General features: G+C 50.6%; 1 protein-coding gene and 1 long non-coding RNA gene across 3 annotated transcripts in view; one reads left to right on the top strand and one right to left on the bottom strand.

The window, feature by feature from the left end:
• LOC114859476 (neuron navigator 1-like) overlaps window positions 1–25,332 on the bottom strand; it is a 53,219-nt gene extending 27,887 nt beyond the window's left edge. For both annotated transcript variants that reach the window (XM_055510571.1, XM_041071632.2), the window contains exons 1-5: window positions 24,745–25,332; window positions 24,406–24,497; window positions 17,649–18,458; window positions 9,402–9,504; window positions 7,964–8,296 (exon numbers count right to left, since the gene is read on the bottom strand). In XM_055510571.1, the coding sequence (XP_055366546.1) occupies window positions 7,964–8,296; window positions 9,402–9,504; window positions 17,649–18,458; window positions 24,406–24,497; window positions 24,745–25,196 (1,790 nt within the window). In that variant the 5' untranslated portion in view covers window positions 25,197–25,332. The remainder of the gene's footprint in view (window positions 1–7,963; window positions 8,297–9,401; window positions 9,505–17,648; window positions 18,459–24,405; window positions 24,498–24,744) is intronic.
• Window positions 8,304–9,604, top strand: LOC129604400 (uncharacterized). The gene is made up of 3 exons (XR_008695224.1): window positions 8,304–8,523; window positions 8,924–8,994; window positions 9,078–9,604. It is a non-coding gene; the product is annotated as an uncharacterized LOC129604400 (long non-coding RNA).
• Window positions 25,333–25,375: the final 43 nt, after the last annotated feature.

Raw genomic sequence — 25,375 nt, 5'->3', positions numbered from 1 at the left:
GGGCGGGAGAAAGAAGTGGTGAGAGCTGGAAAAGCCCCAAGACAAAACAGAAACGGAGCAAGTGGGAAAAGAGCCACGCACAGAGAAAATGGAGATGATTGAGAAAATCTTCTTACGGGGACAAAGACAGGCTTCTTCACACCGCTGCTCAGCCGTTACATGCGGAGCCAGGTGGGTGCGCGGCGTGTGCCCGCGGGGGGTCCCGCTGGCACCCTGACATGCATAAGCTGCAGGTGTGTGGAGCCGCTGCCACCGCTGTTGCCCGGCGTTACTGCTTAAAGAAAGGGAAACAGTCTCCATGCACACAAACACTCCCACACGGCTCCGCGATCCGTGGACGAGTGGGAGCTTTTGCTCCCATTCGTGTCAGCTCTCGTCTGCGTTTCTGGACGGCGCTCAGCGTTTGTCTGGCCAGCTTCTCCTTTGGCCGCTGACTCATGTCCAGACTTGCCCTGTTTGTGCGTCTGCCTCTGGTTGTTATGCTTCTCCCCCTCAAAGAGCATCTCTTTAGCCACCGCTGCCCTCGTTTTCACTCACCCAAGGCCACGGGGTCTGTTTTCTGTGTCTAAGTGTTGGAGCAGTATAATTAGGCACTGATGTAACTGTTTAATGACAGCACACAGACCGGGTCCACCATTCGACCCTGGGAACCTGTCACTCTGCCGCTGATGAAAGGAAAGAAACCTGGGAAAGCTCCCCTGTTATCAGACCAGGAACACACACACACACACACACACACACACACACACACACACACACACACACACACACACACACACACACCACAAAGGCCTGCATCCACATGCTGAGACACAAAATGCATATAAATAAACTCTGCTTCTCACACATGTAACAATCTGAAATCCTCCTCTTTTCTCTTTGAGCGCTTCACACTGGTTTGAGTGGGGTCAGGGTCCTTCAGATCAGATCTAACGCTAATTGTCGGCTTCATTTCTGACCTTAGTTTCACCTCACAGTCTGTAAGGTCTATCTGTATTCTAACTCACCATGCCTGCTTAGGTACAGTATGTGAACATATAAAAGGAATCTGTCAATCAACACGCACATAAATACACACATTCCTTTGTCTGCTTTTCTGGCACGGGGCCTCCTCCCCCAGAGGAAGAGTCCAACCACAGTTTGTGTACCAGCCTGCATGCTCAGTCTAGTCGTTCACCAACAGTGGAGCGCCTGCAGAAAGCACACAGTAACGCACTCCAGGCTAAACATCAAGGTGCTCTTGTGGTTAAATTGAGAGACCCTTCAAGCCCGGACCCCCAGGAGCACAGAATTAGGCTCCTGCTTGGAGAGGAGGCCCGTTTTCAAGATGCATTCAGCTGCGGAAAATATGAAGTGGAACAGCTTAAAAATGTTTCTCCAAAGAGCCAAAGAAAGGAGAGAACAAGAGAGAGCACAAAGGTTAACATGGTAGAGTTCAAACAACGCTCAACAGGTTCCCAAAGCCGGTTTGGCCTGTGTGTTCTGGGAAAGGAAGGAGGATATGTTCACTTGTGGTACTATTGTGCACAAAGGACAGAATCAGATTAAGAGATGGAGTAATGAGGAGAACAGGACGATGGAAGGGGAACAAGAGGGCAGAGAGAAAAGTGTGTGACTAATGTCGAAACAAGTCCAGAGAATAACACGGTGGGAGTCAATGGGAGGAAAGCGGGGTTAATTCTTATGCGCATTACAACCCCCGTCACACCCCACTGTTAAACTTCCATGGCTCAGCCCTGAGCGTGTGTGTGTGTGTGTGTGTGTGTGTGTGTGTGTGTGTGTGTGTGTGTGTGTGTGTGGTGCAGATTTGATGCAACGTCCTTCTAAAGCTAAAAGCTTGAAAAGCTTGTCCTGAACCGCGCAGTTTCATTTACCCCCTGCAGAGCGAGTACTTTAAAGGTTTTATAGATGTAGATGAAAGTATGAATGAGTGGGAGCCAGGTTGGTGTGTGTGTGTGTGTGTGCGTGCGTGCGTGCGTGCGTGCGTGCGTGTGTGCGTGTGTGTGTGTGTGTGTGTGTGTGTGTGTGTGTGTGTGTGTGTGTGTGTGTGTGTGTGTGCGTGTGTGTGGGAGACCTGTTTCGACTGTGGGAACCAATCTTCTGAGGAATGAACCTGATCATTTGCTCAAACCATTCTCGTAATAACAGGGAAATTACTTATGTAGCGCAGAAAACACCATTATCCATGAAAACACTTCAAATGGACTGTTTTGCCATTTTGCTTGTGCCGGGGGTTTGTTTTATTTGGAAATGTGTGTCTCTGATGTTGTTTCTGCTTCACCACTACAGTGGCCTAAAGACCTTACAGACGCCAGGCCACACAGTGTTTGGGAACAGGTGCACTTGCAGTTTAATGCTGATTGATGATGTTTCCCATGTAAAACGTTCTGCGTGTTCACAGTCAACGGTCTAATGCAGCAGGACGGCTCTCAAATATTTAATGATTAACTCTGAACACACAGTGGAGCGGAGGGTGGAGGAAACGTCCTGCGGCCGTTTGATCATAAAGCAAAAAGGGAAAAAACCTAATACAGCTCTAGGTTAAAGGTCGCAATAAGCAAAGCGCAGGAATATGGGAACAAACGGCTCATGAATGTTGAGATGTTTCTCTGTTTGTTCTGTAACTAATTCATTAAGGACGCCTGAACACAATCATCTGACGTTTGAAGCTGTGAGTAGGTGATGTCACACAGGCTGGAGGCTTGTTGGTTCAAGCGTCACGTTTCCAGGCCATTTCCCCCTTTTCATCGTTTCTGTAGGTCCAGTGTGATCATAACAACCGAAAATCACACAAATTCAAACCATGCACGGGGCGGATCCGTGTCTTCCCTTCAGGGAGACGGGGTGAAATTGGTGAATGGGCTGAAGTCGTGACATTCTGACCTCTGTAAGTTGAGAAGCTCCACTGCCACACACCGTTTATTTCTTTTGCACACTAATATTACCTCCCAGACTAACGCACACCTCTGAACTACGTGGTGGTCCTGCACATGAACACACACAGACGCACACAGACCCCCCCCATCCTTTCCCTCTTGTCCTTGCATACCACTGTCCACGTCTATGAGGTCTCTTATTTATTTCCACAGCCCCACCATAAGAGGAAGCCAGAGATAAGAGGGGATTATGCCACAGCGTCTCCGTGGGGATTTACCGGCACGGGGGGCTTCTGGGGAAAAAAACAGCCGCGACAGTGGTTTGGGCGTTCCGTTGAGCGGTCGGCGGCCGGGAGGTTGGACGTTCAGCTTCCCGGGCGCTTTGCAGGTTCGAGGAGGAGCAATGGAGGCAGCAGACGTGTTCCCAAGGAGAACGTGGGAAAAGTTGCGTGAGGGATGTTCTGTGTCCAGTGCTCTGATCCAGAACATGTGTTTGTTGCTCAACATCAGTGTGTTTCGCAATAATTAAATGGCCTGTAGTCAAACTAAACATATCTCTGGAGACTGACGTTAGTAGAAGACAAAAAAACTCTCCAAACAATGAGTGAGTGGAGGCAACTTGGACATTAACATCAGGCTGACTGTGAATGGGATTTCTGAGTGGACTGGAGAAAAGTGATGATGGCGCCGGGTTCTCAAGGTAAATTACATAGTGTAGTTCATTGATGAGATTAATGAGCTGCACAATGAAGCCATGTGGCTCAAGAGAATTAAAATGTACATTGTTCTCCCCGAAACAGGAGGCGTTTGCGAGGTTTCTGGGACTGCAAATCCCCCGAAGCCCCATATGTTAATGTGTGTGTGTTTGTGTGTGTGAGTGTCTGGATGCACAGACAAACAGATTAATGTCATGAATTATTGTTTGTCGGGGACGTTCTGCTGCTGCAGATAGAGAGTTAAACAAATACGTAGATACTACTTCAATATCTATTTAAAATGAATTATCCTACAGTGACTTTAGCTTTTACGCATTAACTGCCAGTGAAAGTGGGTCTGTTGTGTTCTTGGGCCTTCATGGGCGTTTCCTGCTGGTGCTGCGGCTGCACGTGCTGGAACAAAGACAGCGCGCGCTCCTGCTCAGTCAAGTTCGCTCCACAATGACAGCGAAGGTAATTGATTACACGGTGCGGCGAGCAGACGCGGCCGGCGCGGCGCTGCACAGGCGGCCGAGGGAGGAGCGGCACGCGGCCCGGCGCCCTCCCGGACCCCAGCTCATCACGCCGCAGAGGGAGGGAGGCAAGTGGAGCAGAGGGAGAGATGCCGCTTTTTGGTTTGACAGCGTTGCATTAACACGTTTATCATTTGAGCTGCTCCTGCTGTCACTCAACGCGACATAGATAATAATCGCCTAGAATTTATCTATTTCACTGCTGTTTCATTGCCCAAACCCCAAATCCAGTATGAAAAATAACTATTGTTGACTAGATTTTGTGTTAATAACTCTATTTAGTACATGCTGTACTGTGACTAAGTAAGAGGAGGGTGCTCTGCTCCTTTTGTGGGAGGGGGTCTGTAACAGGACCACAGCATGAGTCATGGGGTAATGATGTGGGTCTTAGTAACGGAAAAGCCCTGGGTGTGTCCAACGAGAGAGTGAGTGACCGAGCAGATCCATCACCTGTAAGGTAAATAAGATCCAGGTGGTGAATTCATCAATCAGTTGTGTCAGGGTCCATTAATATGCGTGTGAATGCAACTCCAGCTTCTGGTCAGTAGATGGAGTCAGAGCACAGCAGAAGTGAAATCCAAAAAAAAAGACTCCACTGTGACTAACGGTGACACACAGACACACTCACACTCCAGTCTAGACTCTTGGAGATGAAGGAATATGTGGAGTTACACTTATTTCACACTTATTGAGGGTCCAGTACTGACCGGCACAGTACAAAGGCCAAACTGTGTGTGAAAGCATGAGGCCAAGTGGGCGGGTACAGCAGCTCTTATTCAGACGTAATTTGTTTTCAAAACACATTACTTCTGCATATAAAGTTCCTCTTTCAGTTTCCCGTAGCTCACTTCAGTTTTTCTAAAACGCAGACAGTGCTATAATCAAGACATTTAAAGCAGCTCACTGGAAGCTCGTCAGGAGGCTTACACTGTGTGTGTGTGTGTGTGTGTGTGTGTGTGTGTGTGTGTGTGTGTGTGTGTGTGTGTGTGTGTGTGTGTGTGTGCGTGCGTGCGTGCGTGCGTGTGTGTGTGTGCGTGCGTGCGTGCGTGCATTTGTGTGTGTGTGTGTGTATGTGTGTGTGTGTGTGTGTGCGTGTGTTTGCTCAGCTCTAAAACGAATGCTTTCATAATTCAAGCGTTAAGTGCAGTGACCCATCTTGCCTCCCAGTGTTACCATGGAGACCGTAAGTTTACCAAGGGGTCGTCTTTGACGATAGAAGCTCATCCATCCAGAAATTAAAGCGACTGGACCCAGACAAAAAGCCACATACTGTACTTATCAACAAACACATGTTGTTCACTGAAACATTTGCCACAATGGCATAAAATCTCAAACAGTGAAGATCAGACGAGCTCAGACGATACACGACTACATGTTGGCTAGTGCTTATTTCATCTGCATAAATCACTGACACATACTATAAATTTTAATAATAAGAATAATATGCATAATAATAAGAAGAATAAATGTTGTAAATCTATAAAATCTATAACCTACAATGAGCAAGTGAAAGTGGTGTGTGTGTGTGTGTGTGTATGTGTGTGTGTGTGTGTGTGTGTGTGTGTGTGTGTGTGTGTGTGTGTGTGTGTGTGTGTGTCTCTTGCGCACTGGGAGGGAAGCAGTTCCAGATGTAAGTGAGACTCTTTAGACGAGCGGAGGCCCAGGAAGCAGATAACTGACACGAGGGTCCTGACTCAGTGTGTGTGCGTGTGTTTGTGTAGGTCTGTGTGTCAGCCAGGTCAGGATACAGTCACAGGAAACGTACCCTTGAGTGACTCAAACCCATACCATATAACTCAAGTGAGTCACACTAAGGCCAATAAGGAGTGAAACACTGCTCATCAATGACCATCTTCCTTTCCCTTGCTTTCCTCTATATCGGAACAAAGGCATGGGTGTGTGTGATGCATAATGTATGTGAGGAGGTTCAGTGAATAACGCTGCAAATATGGGATTGTAATGTAGCTCAAGCTCTGCACGACAGAGATTGTGGCTGCATGTATAATGGATAGGCATGTGTAATAAATAAAAAGATGGGGGAAAGTAATCCAGGACAGGTCTGGGTCAGGTTGACAGCGGTACCACGACTCCCTCTAGTGGTCAAGACGTGTAGTTCAACAGCTGCACCGAGCTAATTCATTTTGGTGGCTTTTAAATCAAATATCCTTAAAAACAATATTATATGTAAAAAGTCAAAACGACCTTGATGATGATGATGATGATGATGAGGAGGAGGAGGAGGAGTCGTCAACAGAATACTATTATTTTAGATTGAATATCTTCAGCTTAACAGATGTCACTGGTGAGTTACTGCAGATCATTTTATGAACCCATAGAGGATTTTATTTTAATCAAAGCATAAAGTAAATGTTAAAGCCTGAGCATTATGAGACAGGCAGCAGATATATGCTTAGAGCAGACGGATCAATACTGGGCTTGGAGTCAACCAATGAAGTTGTGTTTTAAACAGAGTCACATTCTAAAAGTGTTTTTAGATAAAGCAACTTCATCACAATCTCTATTTGTAAGATGCTTTTGTGTGAAGAAGGTTAAGTGTGTTTGAAATAAAAAATAAAGCTAATGTTTTCCTCCATGTCTGTGTACGTGTCAATCATTTATTTCTGTCAGATACATAGTAAAAGGGGAACTGTGACTGGGGGAGCTTTGTTACCGTTGCCATGGCGATGTCAAGCCATCGCCAGAATCGTAAGTCAGAATGAGATAATGTGTTTTTCTTCTCTGTGGTTAGACTTGGTTAGTGAAACACGATGCGGTGTTTGCACTCAAAACTGTTGTTTCAAACCACCTCAAGCTGCGATTTTTCCAAAACTAAGCAGGAAACGCCAGGAAACACAAGTCAGAGCCTTCAGCTGAGCCTCACACTCGAGCCCTTCTTTTCCTGCACTGATGGGAAGCGTCTGCTTGACTGGTCATCGGGTCACAAGGACGTGTGCTGTCTTATTGAGAACACTAACAAGCAAAGTACCGGCATGACCTCTCATGACTCATTCCTCTCATTCAATAGTCAAAGATAAACAACTTAATGTTGTTTTGGCTCATGGTGTTATTGTTCTTATGGCCCAGAGGACCCAGAACCCATGATCAGTATTCAGCAGGCAACAGCACCCTTCCTGCTGCTCACAGACCTAGATTTAGATCTAGGATTTAAAATGAAATGCACGAATAATAATAATAGGGAGAAACGTTTCTCACCAGGAAACGAGCACCGAAAGAACGCAGCAAACATGCCGGCGATGCCACATCCTGTGTGATCTCAACATGAAATCTCTGGCTCTGAGGAAGCTGTCTATTTTTAAACAAATACATTCTGACCTTGACGGCTCCAACTGACCTCGCGTCGATCAGGCACAACGAGCTATCGCTTCATCAAAGGGATCTGCGTCCCAGCAGCGCTGCAGGGGATCCTCCACATGGAGGATGCGTCTGCGGGATGATGTCTGAGAGCAGGCGCCGTGGTGCTGACATCACTCATGATGCTGACATCACTCATGACGCTGACATCACTCATGATGCTGACATCACTCATGACGCTGACATCACTCATGACGCTGACATCACTCATGACGCTGACATCACTCATGACGCTGACATCACTCATGATGCTGACATCACTCATGACGCTGACATCACTCATGATGCTGACATCACTCCTGGTGCCTGGCAGAGCGCTGCTTTCTGACTGTGGCAGGGCCAGATGCAGGGTCTGCGCCTGCCAGCGGCTGATTAATGGGCGTTAACAGCTGGCAGGTGGCAGGATTCACCTCGTGAGCACGGAAGGTAATGAGACGTCGTGAGGCCGAAGCGCAGCACCTCAAAACAAAAAGAGGACGAAACCTACCCGTTCCCCAGGTCGTCAAGATCGTCTTCGTCGTCGTCGTCGTCGTTCTCGTTGGGACTCTTCCCCCCGAGGTCGCTGTCGCTCAGGTAATCCGCCTTCAGGAGGGACGGGTCCGAGTCGTCCAGCGCCTCGATGAGGTGGATGCGAGAGGCGTGGCCTATTCGCAGGGGAACATCTGGCTGGCTGTGACCCGTGGAGGGCGCGTCGCCAGCCTGCAGACGGGGGCTGGCCTGACCCTGTCGCCATGACAACGGCGAGGAGCGGTTGGACAGGCTGGAGATGGAGAAGGCGGCGGCCTCGTCGCTGTCGTAGCACACGTTGCCTTCCACGCAGCTGCGGGATGGAAACGAGGAGCAGCGGCGAAAAGAAAACATATTTATATTCATAACAACGAGCAAAGGCTGAAGAAGTCAGATACTATTATAACAGCATCAAAGCGAAGCTCTGTCTTTAATTTCCTCCCTCTCTTCTTCACAGTTCATCCTCTGCTCGCTGGAAAATGCTTTTATTGATTCCAAGAGCCTGGGGATTAGCGGGGATCCAGGTGCCGGAGCCTCTGGGTAATTGTACACATGCATATTACTCATGCGTGTGCGTTGTCATGTCAGCTTCTGAGCAAACAGTCCTGCGGGAAACGCTGGCGTGCGTCTCAAAATCAGCACGACCGCATCGCGACCACGTGCGTTTCCTGAACGCGAGCATCTCGGCACGCCCCCGCTTTGTGCCACGTCTGACGATGATGCGCATTAGCATCGTTGAAGATGCCGGTTAAGTAAAACAGGCGAGAGGACAGATGACTGCTAAGATGAAACCTGTTAAAATGATTTTCTCAGGCTCGCTGCCTATTATGCACAGGAAAATATGCATAGATGAAACAATTTGTTTGCTCACTGCTCAATTCATGCAAATCACTATGACACATTCAATTTTCTGTGGAACTACGAGGATTTGTTTGCGCAGGAAGCTGCAGCTGTCGGACTCGAGGCCTCGGAGCCGAATGTGTCTTCAGGGAACGTCGCGAATGATTCAAGGTTATTACAGTACAATGAAAGTATGAATGGCGAAGGAAATGTCTCCCATCAGGGCACCATCTGCCAGTTTGCTCTTCACGCAGGGAGCTCCCACTGAGGGACGGGGAGAGGATACAGAGTGGAGACCTGGGGAAACGCTCAAGGACGGAGCCTCGAGATGCGCCGGGCGCGTCCCGAGTCGTTGGCTGGCGGACAGGAAGTGAGGGGACGCGAGGGGACGCGAGGGGACTCATGTACAAGTAATCAGAGCGTCTCGTCATGAGCGCACACGGACGGAGTTGGCTTTGAAGTCGTCTCTAATCCTGCGTCAGTGCTGAGCCCACTGGACTGAACAGGCCCGCGTCCATCAGAGACGCTGGTCGTCGGTCCGTCCCATCGCGTTCCTGCTCTGTGCATGCGTGGCTCACCTGTGGCTGAGCTGCACCCCCCTCAGGCTGGTCATGGTCTCTTCCAGGTTCTGTCGAAGGTCCAAAACGTTTTGCACCGTCCTCTTCCTCTGGGACTCTGGGTCTGCAGGGGTGCACACATACAGCAATAAGGACCCTGACCCGCATGCAACGTGCAAGAATCCAGTTCAAACCAGCGCATGAATGAAAATGGCAAAGTAGGAATATGATGATCATGATGTTGTCTGAACTAAATATGCTGCAGACAGGTAGTCACATACTGCAGCAGGATTAAAACTTGTCATCTAAACAAAGTGAGAGAATTCTAACTCGAAAGCATTTTTCACCTACACCCACTAGGAGCCACGCTGGAAGAACCCCCAGAGCCGATCATTGACATTTCAAGGCTCCCACAGAGTGAGAGGTCAGGTCTGAGCTATGGATCAACACACATAAATCATGACGTCTGAACAACAAGGTTAATCAAGAGTAAGCGTGACTTGACCCCCCACATTGTCTTCTGCTCGGTGATGTCTCACCGATGTTCACCTATGTGTGTTTGGGGGCGGTGATAAAAGCCTGATGGTCGGTTCAAAAAACTATTACAGCAGCTCAACCAAAAACAGTCTGGATGTGGTTGTAAATAATGTTTAATGAACATTCAGGATGTATGTTTAGCTCTTCAGCCTCACAGAGCTGCTGCCCTGCCTGCAGTCTTCTACATTAAGTCTCGTTAAGCATTTAAACAAAATGACTGCTGTTGCTTGACAACATATGTTATATACGGGATCTCTGACCCTCGGACCACCGCCTCCCTCCTACGAGTCACTCCAGCTGGCAAAGCTGAAGGAGGAGAAGCCGTTCTAATGAGTGAGGAGGAAGAATCACGAGCTGCTGTTGTTAAAGTGTCAGTCTGAACGACAGCTGTGGACAAAACGCTGCTTTCACACACACACACACACACACACACACACACACACACACACACACACACACACACACACACACACACACACACACACACACACACACACACACACACACACACACACTGACAACCCCTACACCTGATCCAATATATCAAGCTGGATCGATGTCTCCTAAATGGCCACATAGACATTTGATTATGTGGGCGTGGGGACGAAGATGATGAAGTCATCCTGAAGCAACCTTCTGTCGCCATACAGCAACAGTCAAGCACACACACCAAATGTTTCATAACCCAACAAATTCAGCTCCGTACAAAAATAGAGCGTCTTTGCTCTGTGTGGGTGCCAATACAAAGGATGCTGGTGAAAATTCAAGCTGCAAAGAGGCAGGTTCTGCCCTAAATGTTCAGTTTTGCTCAACAAATTGCACAAAGGAAACAGGAGCACAACAAAGGACCTTAACACATGCAGAGACTGACACGCAGGCGCAGGCACACGCACACGCACACATACACAGCTCTAATTGAGTGATTTTAATTACCCTAAACAGAAGCTTTGTTTAACATTGGCGTCAAATTGATTAGATACGGTTTGTATGACTGTGCACATGCTTGTGTGTGCGCGTGTAGCGCTTCCTGTCCTGCCCAGGCCCTGGTGGTCCCAGCTGGCACGGGGAGGGAGGGGAGGGGGTGCAGTGGCGACGGTGGTGGAGGGGGAATTAGAGATGCAAATATCCCTGTCAGGCCTGGCAGCTCCCCAGGGAGGCAGATGAATTACCATGATCTGGTTTAAACAGTGTGTGTGTGTGTGTGTGTGTGTGTGTGTGTGTGTGTGTGTGTGTGTGTGTGTGTGTGTGGGGACCAGACCACACCTGCCTCATCTCCACACACTGAGCACACACTCCACCTCTGAAGGGGCTGTAAAAGCAGCTGAGGAGCCTTTGATAATGGCCCACTCAGACTCTAGAAATGAGAGTCAGCAACTTAGTGTGAGGATGCGAGTGGACGTTTGCACCCTGATGGGTGATGCATCCTGGTCCAAGTCAGATCACGGGCCTGAACAGAACAGAGGGGCTGCATCCTGTCCTTCCATATGACAAGACAGCGTCTGTTTCCACCCTTAATGAAGGGACGAGCCACGCAGGGCGGCAGTGGCTCCTTTCTGTGGTTTTAATATGTTTTAGGACAACAGTCTTTGTACTGCTGTCAGGCTTGGGGAATCCTCTTGGGGAATCCTTGCAGGGAATCAGTCAGGTGGAGGAGTGAAGGCATTCTGTGTTTTATTGCAACCTGTGGACAATAAAAGAGGCTATAAAATATTACTGACCTTATGCGTAAAAGGAAGAGAAAGCGATAAGAGCGTGTGGAGTTGAATGTCTGATGGGTCGTAGATGCGTGTGCAAAGAAAATAGAGTGAAACTGCTCCGTTTCCCCTTTTATGTCACTTGACTCTCTCCTCCATTAGCGACGTCCCTACAGATCCACTAATACGCTAATGGCTCCGATGCTACGTGTGTGTACAGTCAATGTGTGACTGTGGGGGTGATCGCTTCCTCCTCTGAACGTATGGTTCTGTGTTGAAGCGTCACGTTGCAGCTTCACCCTCAGAGCAGCTTCTGCTGAAGCTTGGAATTATGTCCCATCAGCAGCGTGCTATAAGACAGGTGTATCTGACCTATGAACTTTCCCTGTCATGGCAATAATTATTTTTTAATGATTATTTAAATCAGATTAGAAACTTTTAGAACCACTTTACTCTCTGATCTAATAACTTCACTCCTCATCCTCTATCCTCACTCACCAGCGTCAGACAGTTTGCAAAACAGGAAGTGTTACAACACGCAGTCGTTCCTGCACATCTGGACAGCGTGGACAAACACACGGCGACGCATCCGAACGTGCATGTGCGCGCGCACGCACACACACACACACACACACACACACACACACACACACACACACACACACACACACACACACACACACACACCGAGACCGAGGCTGGACTTCGCATGCTTCCCCAGGATGTCGCAACAGGATATTGGAGCCCTTGAAGATCATTTCTGACATTCGACATGAATTGTTGATTTTGCTTGTCTGTGCACGAAGAGCACTTGGTTTAAAACAATGCGACAGGCTTCCCATGACAAAACAATTAGCGGGTCAATGCATACGGGTGAGAAAGAAAATATAACGAGAGCTGGTGAGAAGTGATCTGGTGCAGCTGCTAAAATCAATTTATGAGGACGGGCAACACACTGACAGATTTAGAAACACAGCTGCGGACTTCTGAAATATTACAAACAGATTCTTGACAGTCTTTACTGCATTCATGACCAAGTTGAGCTCCACGTTAAAAACGCAGCCCAGATGTCCTCTCTCTGCAAAAAACAGGTCCTCTGACCAAACACAGACCCGCACACGTAAGTAAACACAGCCACTATCTCCTGACGCACAGCCCGATCTGCTCAGAAGTCACTGCATGATCCTCTTAGTGGGGAAGATCAGGAAGCTTTAAGTGACTTGAGAGAAGTTTAAATCTCAGAAAAGGAGGTCGGGGCTTCGCTGACAGAGAGCATCGCACCTCGAACCCTCCTTCGGGTGCATGTGTGCGTTCATGAATGCACACCTGGTGCACAGATGAGTCTGTCAGAAACATATCACCCAGAGCAAATCTTCCAGTTTAAAGCACAAATATGCACCTGAAAGATTATCTGTTTAATCTCGTTTGAATCCTGAATAAAATAAAAGCTCAAATCCAAAGAGACAAAGTCTAAACAAGGCTTTCTCACAGTCGCGCAGCTCTCACACTCACACTAAACAAACCCCAATGAGCCAAGGCGGATCGTAATGTGTGGCAATGTTTGGGTGTATTTTTGTTCGAGAGAGCGGTTTCCTGTGGAACTGTGTTTTACGACGTGCTTAAAGCCAGCTGCAGCTCCGCGCTCACATGTCAGACAGTCTGCACGCGGCGTGGAGCGCCTGCTCCGCTAATGAGGCGACGGGAGAGACAGAGGATCCGATGACGGCGGAAATCAGCCGCCGGAATAATGAAACGTCACTCGGTCCGACGTGCTTTAAGCAGAAACACCAGGAGATGACATGTACCTACAAATCTACAGACGATAGCGTGAAGAGTGAGACCAGAAGGCCAGAACAGCCCTCAAACAACAACACAAATGCAGAAAGTGTTGTGTGCATAAGAGCTGATGAGACAAACAGAGAAGACTAATGTGATTTGGGATGAGGATGGCAGGAAGCAGACATCACTAATGCAATGGCTCCAGCATTAAGTCCTCAGCCTGACCACAAAGTTCTGCACTGAACAATGGAGAACGGTGGACAATCCTGCTCAGGCTCATGTGTGGGAGCAGTTTTTCTATCTGCATATTCTCAGTGACAACACTCCTGTCACTTTAAAAAAGATGTCCTCTGTCCTCCCGCAACATTGGTACCAAAAATATCCTCTCGTCTATCTGACTGGTGACAGAACACTGCTACCCGTCAGCTCACATCACAGCTGAGCGAGAGGACGAGGGCGACAGGGAGGGGAAAGCAGAGCGAGGGAGAGAGAGAGCGAGAGAGAGAGAGAGAGAGAGAGAGAGAGAGAGAGAGAGTGAGAGAGAGAGTGAGAGAGAGAGAGAGAGAGAGAGCGAGAGAGAGATGAGCGCTCTCGATCTCTCTCTCTTCGCGCGCTCTCTCCTCTCGCTCTTTTCTCTCTTCTCTCCTCTCTCTCTCTCTTCCTCTCTCGCTTTCTCTCTCTCCTCTCTCTTCTCCTCTCTCCTCTCTCCTCTCTCGTCTCCTCTCTTCTCTCTCGTCTCTTTTCTCTCTCTCTCTGATTGAGAGAGAGTGAGAGAGAGAGAGAGAGAGGATGGCAGCAGCGCTTTATTCCTCGCTTTCCTCGGGCGCTCGTATTTATTTGGCTTGTCACCACCTCCTCGATGGGAGGTCGACTGCCCTGGATCCTTCCATCAGCGACGCTCGGGGAACGAGCCGCCGCTCTGACCGCACCCGCGTCACATGGGAGGCTCAGCACGGCGATCACAAAGGGAGGACTGAAAAGTACCCTGTCACAGTCAGACAAATGAGTGCACGGGAGCTTAAACAGACATCAGTGTGTGTGTGTGTGTGTGTGTGTGTGTGTGTGTGTGTGTGTGTGTGTGTGTGTGTGTGTGTGTGTGTGTGTGTGTGTGTGCGTGTGTGTGTGTGTGTGTGTGTGTGTGTGTGTGTGTGTGTGTGTGTGTGTGTGTTTGTGTGTGTGTGTGTGTGTGTGTGTGTGCAGGAGCTGCGGCGCTTTGTTGTTATTTCTTGCGGTGCTGTTAAGTTCTTTTGAACAGGGCCGTGTTCGTGTCTTCTTCGGTTCCTCTGCAGGGCTTTTTGTTCCGCAGACAGCTGACGAAGATGTAAAAGTACCCATCACTACACACACACACACACAGTACAACACATTGTGTGGCACTAAGCTAACAAGCACGCTGCCAGTCCAGGGTTTAAATTAAGTTCTCCTCTGCTGAGGCTTCATCATCACATGCAAGTGACACAGTCCCACAGTTTCCACAATGAGCGCAGCCAACATGCGAAAGCTCCAGGCTTCTAAATCTTTATTCTCTAAAAGTAAAATCCTCCAAATGCTCAAATCTCAATCCAAACAGATGTCCTTTATGCTGTAATCTGTAATTCGTCTCAGGCTCGGTGGCGGGCCTTTTCCAGGGTGACAGATCAGTGATTAGTGGAGTGGAGGATCAATCTTCTCATTATCTTTATGCGAGACCTAATCCGGTGCTTGTTGATGTCTTCAGGCTGGATCCTCTTCAGCGCGATCGCCCCATGCTGGGAAAGGCCGGGGCTTTAGGCTTTAACCACACACCTCATTATAGGTGCAGCGATGGGGCCGGGAGCTGCCATTAGTAGTAGACATCTGAGGTCCTGTGCTTTCCGGGCAGCCTCTGCAAAGTCCCATCAATGGGACTCGGTCCATTACAAAGCGAGTTCATCTTTCTATTCTTCCACAGCGCTAATACGGCAAATGAGCTATTTTATAATACATGCTGCATTTAGGAGATTTACTGCTGCAGCCAGGGCCGCGGCCCATGGACACAAGTCAAGTAATTCACAAAATCCAATTAACTTTTTATCAGTCAGTGGTTAAACATGCATGTCTGATTAAGGAAAAACAGATAACGCTGACACTAATCCTAAATAACCTCAGCAGATAAACATAATCTTGACATATCCTGGATTTCTTTTCCGTTTCTGGATGGTGTTTAACTCTTTTTAGTGCTGCAGTCGGTGATTGGCTTAGGTTTTACATTCTGATTAGACCTCCTTGGTCTTTTTCATTATCTCAGGCTCCAAAACAGAGCGTCACACAGAAGGCCGCCGACTGTCATGTGCCATAAGAAGCACAAGACGTGGACACAAAGCAGAGGCGAACACGTAGCTTCTGAACAGCAGGCGATGCTGAGTTAACACTGAGTCATCATAATACACTTCATGCAGTATTCAGGGCTGGGACACATCTCTGTCACACATGCAGGGAGCTCATAAAGAAGGCAGGACTATGTATAGTGAGGACAATCCACAGAACATCCATAATCCCTCTCCCCGTGACAGACTGCATGGGGCAGGAACCAATTAGCTGCACGTCCCATCGGAAATGGAGACGCAGATATGATAAAGGACGAGTCCACAGCCGCCAGCTACAGGGCAAGTTACAATTAACCTCTTCCCAGTGCGTCTGCAGACGAAGGCCGAGGCCCAGAGCTACGTTTGGTCAGCGAGACCGCCACAGATCCAAGTCACTGGTTCCACTCATTATTCTCGTTCTCTGTCTCTCTGTCCTCCCGCGCGCTCGCTTCCGCCCATAAATCTTCAGTCTTGCTCTGTTCACCCTTCTATTTCCTCTCTGCTCGCTACCTGGGGGCCCGGCGGAGGTGTGGCATCACAACAGGGACCGGTACAAGGTCACACAACGGTGCACGCCGCCCCCACGCAAGCGCACACAGTGGCGCTGCAGGGGCATCAAATGTGGTGCAAAAAGAGAGGCCGCGAAGGGAGCGAGCTGATGATGGAGAGAAAATCATTTCCTAGAATCAAGTCCGATGGAACGACCTGCTACATTATTCTCTGCACATCTCCCTCTGATGCGATCGGCCCCTGCAGCAAGGGTGGGATGGAAAGTGAATGAGAGACGCTCAGAGTGGAGCACACACACACACACACACACACACACACACACACACACACACAGAGCGAGCGAGTGGGTTTAAATAAATAATATGTGCAGATTCACAGCCTGGTTTGACCCACAATCACAAACTCTGTCCCCATTCAAGCAGCGTCCCAGTGCGTTGATATGCGGCTACGCCTTCGCGGAAGCGCGTGATGACTACCTGCCCCTGCCTCCACCCCTCACATTCCCCTCCCTCCTCCCACACGTTGCCCCCGGTAACAGGGGGAGGAGGTGGAGGTGGTGGCGGCGGTGGTGGGGAGGGTTTGGATAGTGACCATCTGTCAGGGAATGGATCAATGGGAATGGAAAGGAGGGGGGGGGGGGGGGGGGGGGGGGGGGGGGGGGGGGGCAGGGGGTGAGGGGTGAGGGAGTGGCGCGAGGGTAAATACGTGACACACTGTGACCGGAGCCCGTCTCAATATGCCGCCGCTTTATTTACCCACACACACACACACACACACACACACACACACACACACACACACCCCACCGGTCCCACTCACACGGCATTTATTAACGAATGGCTGCTTTCGGTGCGAGCCAGAAGATGCTGAGGCTGCAGCTGACGCTCACCGGCACATATTCACACACACACACACACACACACACACACACACACACACACACACACACACACACACACACACACACACACACACACACACACACACACACACACACGTGTGAAAGACAAAAGCAAAGCAGGCTCATGACAGGCTGATTTAACAGGCTGAGTTGGGCAGTGGGTCAGATGCGACTCCGGCACCAGCGAATGAATCAACAACAACCCCCCAGAAACGTTCACTTCCGCTGCTCCACGAGGACGCTCACGGTTTAGTACAGTAAAGTACACAACGGGTCCGTTTCCACTGATAAACAAAGCCCACTACAGCCATGAGAGCAGAGGGATCGCCGTCGACAGAGCGAGGACACACTGGCATTACGCTCTGCAGCAACATAGGGCTCATTTAAAATGCACCGTTGATGCAGGCGCTGAGAGGCTGCGTTGGGTGTGGAGAGGGGAGCGCAGCAGAGGGAAGGAGGCAATGACACCCGTCCACACACGAGCACGCTGTGTTTTCATGCAGAAGAGCGACAGTGGACTCACCGAGAATCTGGCTGAAGAGCAACTGCTCCAGGTCCCCCAGAACTGTGACCACTAACTCTGGGTCCACCTTCAGAAAGCTCTTATCCTCCTCTCCTTCTATCTCTTTCCTCTCTTTCTTATCCTCCGTTGACAGACCAGCAGATCTCCCCTTGTTCTCAGCTTTCTTCCCATTAGTCCCAGTATTCCCAGCTCCATTGGGGTTAGTCTTAATCGGGTGGTCAGCAGGATCTGGGTCCGCGTTGTGGCCCGCGTCCGAGGCCTTGTTGATGGGCTTGACCTCAGCGTAGGGTCCTCGAGGCTTTCCCGGAGCAGGGATCCTACTGGGCTTCCCCACGGTGGAGGTCAAAGGCAGGGAGCTGACTGGCTTGGACTTCCCCTGGAAGAGAGACTGCTCTGACTTCGAAAGGGTCCGAGAGAGGGGCGCTCTCCCACCACCAGCCAGACCCGTCTTAGCTTGGCCCGGCTTGGTGGTGCCGCTAGTGTCATTCCACCCGGGAGACTGGTACAGGTGCAGCTTCTTCTCAGCGTCAGTGAGGACAGACAAGTTGCTAAGTGACTGCTGCTTGCGGAGCCTGGATGGATTAGGGACCGGGATGGGGATAGATCCAGAGGCGGGCCGGTAGACCTTGAGCTCTGACCCGGAAGGCCGTGACGGTCCCTGGGGCAGAGCGGAGGGCTTGGCCGACGGCTTCCTAGAGGCCATGGCCGCGGATGAAGTGTCCTGGCAGGAGACGGCAGCAGACCTGAGGTCCAGCTCTCTGGGCTTAGCCGTCACGCTAATGCTAGCCACATTAGCCTCCAGCATCCCTCCTGCAGACAGCCAAGCAACAGCATCAGTGACACAGTCTGAAACACACACAAGGCTGAAAGAGCGAGGGAGAACGGCAGAGGGCCAGGTGAAGGAGCACCTAAACTGTCTGGCTGCCCCCCCCCCCCCTCGTTTCCCCGCTGACTCCAGACCGAGCCAGACTCCCCGCTGTGCGTTCACCCTGCCGCTGAAAATGACGAGTTGGTGACAGCAGCAGCCACCCGTACTCACTGCTGGTGATCCACGGACGCCTCCATCCGCCCCCTCCGCCGCTTCCTGCTCCTCACGGATGACAATAGCGTCGCTAGAATAACACACGGCAGCGACCAGCTTGCTCCTCTGTCTCCCCTTGTGCGTCTCTCTCTCTCTCTTTCTCTCTCTCGCTCGCCCTGTCTCCCTCCTGCTCGCCAGGCCAGCAGCAGCCAACTGACAGGAGAAACAGTCGCAACAGCAGCAGCAGCAACATCCCCCTCCTCACTCCTCCCTCTCTCTCCTCCCTCGCTCACTGGTTCGCTCGCTCAAACCCCCCCCTCCCCTGTCTCATTCACCCTCCCTCTCCCCCCCTTCTTCCTTTTCCTCCCTCTCGCTCCCTCTCCTCCTACTCGCTGATTCACTCCCTCTCTCGCTGGTGAGTGCGAACATAAGGGCTCGCTGATAAATTACTTGTACAAACGCAGATCTCCCCTGTTGCGGCGTTGCTCTCTCAGCTCTCTCATTTCACCTAAATCCATTTAAAACTTCCTTTATTAATTCACTCCTCCCCGTCCTCATCCACAGCGAATCCCTTTGTTCATATCTACTTTCTTTCTTTGTGAAAACAAATTTATATTGAGCTCAGCTGTGTGACTTAACTGCTCCTGGGTCAGCCAGAACAAAGACCTTCTGCACGCACACGTGCACGCTCAATCTTTCATAATCACATTAACTGCTCCATTCATCTATTCACATTCAGATTTTCTTAATGTGTCCATTTAACAAAAGGTCCATTTGATTCAAGTGATCTGAAAAACAGCCATGACTGCGAGATCCGCAGGAAAAGGAGATGAGACACAGGCTTCCTCCTCTCTAATGGGTCAGTTACTAATTATGCGTCAATAAGCAGACAACAGACCTCAAACAATCATCCCCAAATTGCCTTTACACTGGTTCTCCTCATTTCCTCTCCTTTGCTTCCTTCCTCCAGTGCCTAGCTCAGCTCCCACCCCTTCCAGTTCATATGAACGCACCAGCCATTAAGATACCCGGCTATCGCTACATCACAACTTCATCTATCGCTCGGAACGACCATGACGATCCTTCGGTGGCCTGAAACGAGCGCACATGTGCGCGTGTGGGTGTGCGAATGCGTGCGAGCGAGTGTGTCGCCGTCTCTCCGATGGTGTCACATTGATGAGACATGTCCAGAGTAGCGGCTCCCATCCCGAGTCCGGGACCACGGGAAGCCGTGGCACATTCAGCTACGTCACCTCATCTTCCTCACTCTCATCCCAGTGTTTGTGCCCGCGATGCTGACGAATGGGGCAGAAATGTAGTATGACGTCAGAATGTCCCAACAGCCTTTATTCCCATTAGCAGTAATCATGACAGGGCATAAAATAAACTTAAAGTCCATTATTACCAATCAATACAGCTTGTGTTTGAGGATTAATGCTTCCTGCTCACAGGTGTTGTCACTCAACTAGTGCAGCGTTCATTCGATTACTGAGCTTCGGCTGCATTGTCTTTAATGCACTTCGCTTTCTCTCGCATGCAGTTGTGATGCTATCAGGCCTCGGGCCATTAGGAGACCTTTCCAAAGCAGCAGGCTGTTTTTTTGTTTTATTTGCATAAATCGGTTGATACTAAACCGGGGCAAGGACAAACGGCGCCCTGTTTGCTCAGGTCCAGTACCACAGAGCTGCGTTTTAACAGCTCGCTGTTCAACAGTTACCAAGCCGACGACGGGTTGAGGTCCGAGCACAGCAGGCGTCTCCCCATCATCCACCGGGCCTTGAATGCGCCACGCGTGACACCGGAGCTGAGCAGCAGACAAAAACAAAGACGCACATTGGCTGTTTTATTATGTAAAGGCCACAGCCATTAATTAGAAGCAGCGAGCGCTAATAAAGGGCCAATGTTGGGCCGGTTGCACCACGCCGGGACCAGGGGAGCGCAGTGACAGTTATGGGGGCTCTGAGGGCTGATAGCAGGCCACCAGGAGGGTAAGGGTGTAATTTAAGGCTAATAGGTGCTGTACGTCAGCTCTTATACCTCCCTGATGAGGGATTAGGCCCAGTCAGAGAGAGTGGCCATGTAAAAGGCCGTCTGTGTGGCACGCAGAAGGGCACGGGGGGCGAAGACAGGCGTCTCCAAGACACGTATGCGCACACAGGGAAAGTGTGTCTCGGCAGCAAACAGCCCCTTGTTTGTTCCAGCCCTCGTCTCCTCGGCTCGGCAGCCTGATCGCTTTAATATAAGGCTAATTTAAAGCCGTATTCTCTCCCGTCGGTCCCTGTACTGTACGTCTGCGGGCGCCGGGCTGAAACCTGGCCTGGCATCAGAGAGGCTGACCGCTCCAGAGACACGGGTTCACAGAGATATAGAGGTGAATGGATGGACTGGAAAAGAGGAGGGACGTGAGGAAAGATGCTGAAAGAGACACTGTCTCTTTCAGTGCAAGGTGAGTTATTTGCCTTAGCGTCTGTAAACAGCTTGGAACAGCTTCACCACTGTGTTTCTACGCAGCGTGTGAAGTAGCCGGTCGGACAAACACACTAGATGCATGTTTGCAAGGTCACACCAGGTCTCCAGCTTTTAAAGGAAAAGTACTGGCTGCCGCTCTGCAGGCGAGCAGCTCCTTCAACTTTTAGGCAGCTCCTATTCAGCATGGCAGGTGGCACACGCTGGTTTCCACCTACTCCCTGTTGTCAGTCACTTACTCCCTCTTGGCCTCGCTTGTTTTGTCAAAAAAGTTGCTCAAGAGATGAGCGAAGCGAGAAGAGGGCGTCAGAGTGAGAAGAGGAGGATGGGAGAGTGCGGCTCAGAATAGACGATGACAAAAGGGGAGTGAGTCAGAATTATATGGAGCAGATAACCCGAGAAGAAGTCAGGAACGTCAGACTTTAGTAAAACTGGGCAAAGAGAAAAGTGAGAGGAGGAGGAGGAGGAGATGGGGTGAGGAAGGATCTTTGTATTTGCGCCAAAGGAGCAGAGGAAGCCTGTAAGACAGAGAGGGGATATCCTGCTCCGCTGGCTCATGTCGGTCAATGCTGAGGCACGGGGTCCACAGGACGCAAACCATGACACACATGCTAACGCTCGCAAACACACCTCGCCGGGGCCCCGACACAATGACGAGGCCATCAGCGTCCTGTTTACACACACAACGCCGAGACGGAAGCCGGCCTGCGGCCGCCCGTCCCTGAGTCACATGCACGAGTTCCACCTCAGCGACAGCTCTTCGGTCGCACTCACGGCCCATGATGCACAGCGTGAGTCACCGGCCCGAGCGTTCGGGGTAATGGAGCCACTTAAAGGCTACCCATGAGTGTAGCAGTCATTATGGCCTCCGATTCAAAAACACGATTCACCCCCAAGGATGAACGCGTCACATGAATCACACACAGCTGAGAGCTGAAACCCACCAACTGTTGCCGCGGAGGCTCCTGAAATAGTGTGTTGGTTTTAAAGAGCGTTGCTCTTTGCAGACGGTCCCTCGCAGATGCGTCAGCGTTCGCATTCTCAGCACACTTCCCTGGGGTATCCCACAATGCAGTGGTGCAGAGGCTGGTTGCCTGGTTACAGCGTGGTGTGCGTGCAGCAGCGTGTGGAGGGAAACGGCTGCTGCCGAAGTACACACATCAGTACATAAACAAAGAGTTATTGTATTTAAAAATGTGAGATTATGTCATTTGAAAAAAAACACTGTCAAGCGACCGTTTGCTTGATTCTCCACGTGTGTGGTCCCACAGGGACACAGAGAGCTCACACACACCACTGACTCCATAACTCAGAGGTCAAAGGGGAACTGGAACGTGCACTCGTTTCCCAGTTCACCCAGTCCCGTCCTCATCTCTTTTGACCAGTGCAGCCACCACTGCATTGTAGGAAAATGTCCCGAGGGGGAGAGAGAAGGAGGAGGTGGTGGGTGCGTTCAAGACCAGTGGGACAATTAAGTGTTATTATGCCTTCGTTCACACAGACCTCTTGACAAAGTTAGGGTCAAACATCGAGCATGACATTAAACCCTAAATAGTGATTACTGCCTACTACACTTCTGGCCACGAGCGAGGGCATAATCTAGTCCATGCTTACGTCTGATCATCTGATCATCTTCCTAAATCTACTAAACCACTCAGAACAAGGCCAAACCGGCATATGTCTCCCTCTGATTAGATTGGCCAAAGAGGATTATGTACTGTCTAAGGGTAGATGCAGGACGGGGTTATCAAAATGCTGTTCGCTGGACCGTCTGCGGGCATTAAAGGGATGGAGAGCATCGAATTTATAAACTAAAAGCTGATTTGATACCTTGGATTCAAAGACCCACTCGTCAGTTGTGAGGCCGAGCTCAAGGTAGAGTCAAAGCCCTGACAGACACCACATCCATGCTCCCTGCATCTACCTCTGATGCTCCACAGTATATGTTGGTATTTTACATACAGTATTGTGTATTTCATCACATTACATTATGTATGACAAAATCAATCCCGTGCTTTTCCTGGCTCGCGTGAGGCAGAGCTGACAGACACTGAGCGGGTCCAGGGGGAATATCAGGCGCTCCCTTCGCTGGGAGATGAAAAATGAAATGGAGTCGCATCTCTCTCTGCGGCACCATCTGGGCAGCGTCGCACACGTGCACAGTTACACACTTAGACACGATCGCACACGGGCGCGCGTCTCCAGAGAGCCGCGAGGTCGGGAGGTCTGTGGTCTAATTGAAAGAGCACATGGTGCTTTTGGTGACATTAAACGTTCAGGGCTTCATTAGGGCCTTGGGCCGAAGATGGAAGAGCTGATTATGTTACTCCTGATTCCAGCTCCGTGGATGCAGGCTCATGGAAAACCTTCAATTTAGGGGCTGCATTTTTTTTTACAAGCCAGTAACCGTCACAAAATCTCATCATGATTTGACCTTGTGTTCTCAATAAGAACCCTTGGTGATAAAATAAAGAAATAAAGGACAACCATTCAGTCTTTATGCAAAATAAAATCCCTACTGACCTTTATATGTAGGTCTCGCTGTCCCTCCCTCCCCTCTAGACTCTTCCTCCTCCATTCCCTCGCTTCCTCTGCTCTCTAAATTACAGTTATTACGGCGTCAGCCCACCCTCCGCGTAAAAGCAGCTTCAGACGACTCAGAGACACTTTAATTCAGTTTTAACGCCTGCAAGGGACCAATTACAATGCCACAGACACAGTCCCAAGACAGCCAGAGGCCTTTAAAAGAGCAGGGCTGGCCCACCACCAGCTCCCATCCCCAGCTGGTTGAAGCCAAAAAAAATGTTTAAAGGTTCCATTTGGGAAGAAAATATTTGGCCATTAAAGTTTAATGCGCAGCAACTGTGGACTGGAGAAGTCCAAAATCAAGAAGTCCATCTCTTCCCATCCAACAGGCTCCAAATCATAAAGGATGATGCGCTAAGCCACCGATAAAGCCGCTACTCCGCATCTCAAGAGTCCCACTGCCTACAGTGATTCATGACGGAGGCTGTGGGGACTCAGCAAACCATTACTCAAATGGAGGGAGAGGGTTCATGCCGGGACCCTGGCTTTTTGGGTCAGAAGGAACGGAGAGGAAGAACTGAGCGAGCGAGACGGCGAGAAAGCGCGAGGGGAGGAAGGGTTCAACGCTCGGCGGCTCCTGCGGAGCTAAGTCGATCGTTTAATGACGGTGATGCGAGAGGTCCACTCCACTGACCCACATCACCGCATGGCCCCGAGCCGCCGCGCTCGCTCCCAGCATCTTACCCGGCGTCAGGTCGTCGCAGCAGACGTCTATGGATCCAGACGAGCAGTCGCTCAGCTCGTCCACGGAGAAGTCGGCCTCCTGCAGCCGCAGCCTGTGGACGCGTCATCACAACACAGCCGTCACACACCTGTGGCTCGGCGCATTACAATTAGACACACATATGCTGCCGCGTGTGACAGAAGAAGGGAATCTAATTGTGCAGCTGTGGTAGAAGAAGAAAATCAGAGGTAACAGAGAAAATACAGAGGCTGCAGTTTTCTGAGTCTTCATCCTGTAAAGCATTAAACACGACACATGAACCCACACTGTCAGTGCGTTTCTGACCACAGGCCACTCACCTGAAGCTAAAAGGAGCCACAGCCGCCATGTTCACCCTTTGAGCGTGCGCCTCCTTCTCACGCCTACCATCCGCGCTGAAGGTGATGGGCGGCATGGGGGCGGGGCCAGGGCTGGACGCCGGGCTGCCGTCCTCAGGGGTCTCCATCTCCTCATCTGATTGGCTGGTGGAGCCGCTGCGGCGCCCGGCCGCGTCCTCGCGGCTCCTCTGCGTGGGGCGGGGTTGGAGGTTGCTGTTCACCGTGCTGGAGCGGGCTGCCTGGGCTCCTGGACGCTCCTCCTCTCCTCCTTCGGCATCCTCCTTTGCTACCTGGGGTAAAGTGCTGGTGCCTCTGAGCTGGAGCGGTGGACGCCGGTTGCCGGATCCCCATGTGTGGTTGTTGTTGCTGACGGTGTTTCTGTTGCTGTGATGCAGAAGCGTTACCGCGCCCCCCGTGCCTTTGGACGCTGGCATCCGGCGCTGGCCCAGCGGGCTGCTGCAGGCGGAGCGGGACCCCTGGGGAGCAGGCGGCGCCCCCGGCCGCTGGAGGAGGGGGCTTTTCGGGCTGACGTCCCTCAGCCGCTCCCTGGAGGAAGGACCCGGGAGGCAGGAGCTCCGTGGGAAGGACGAGAGGCGAGCGGTGGGATCGTGGG

This window comes from Betta splendens, chromosome 7, assembly GCF_900634795.4.
Source record: "Betta splendens chromosome 7, fBetSpl5.4, whole genome shotgun sequence".
Taxonomy (NCBI): domain Eukaryota; kingdom Metazoa; phylum Chordata; class Actinopteri; order Anabantiformes; family Osphronemidae; genus Betta; species Betta splendens.
This window is presented reverse-complemented; position numbering and strand designations above follow the sequence as displayed.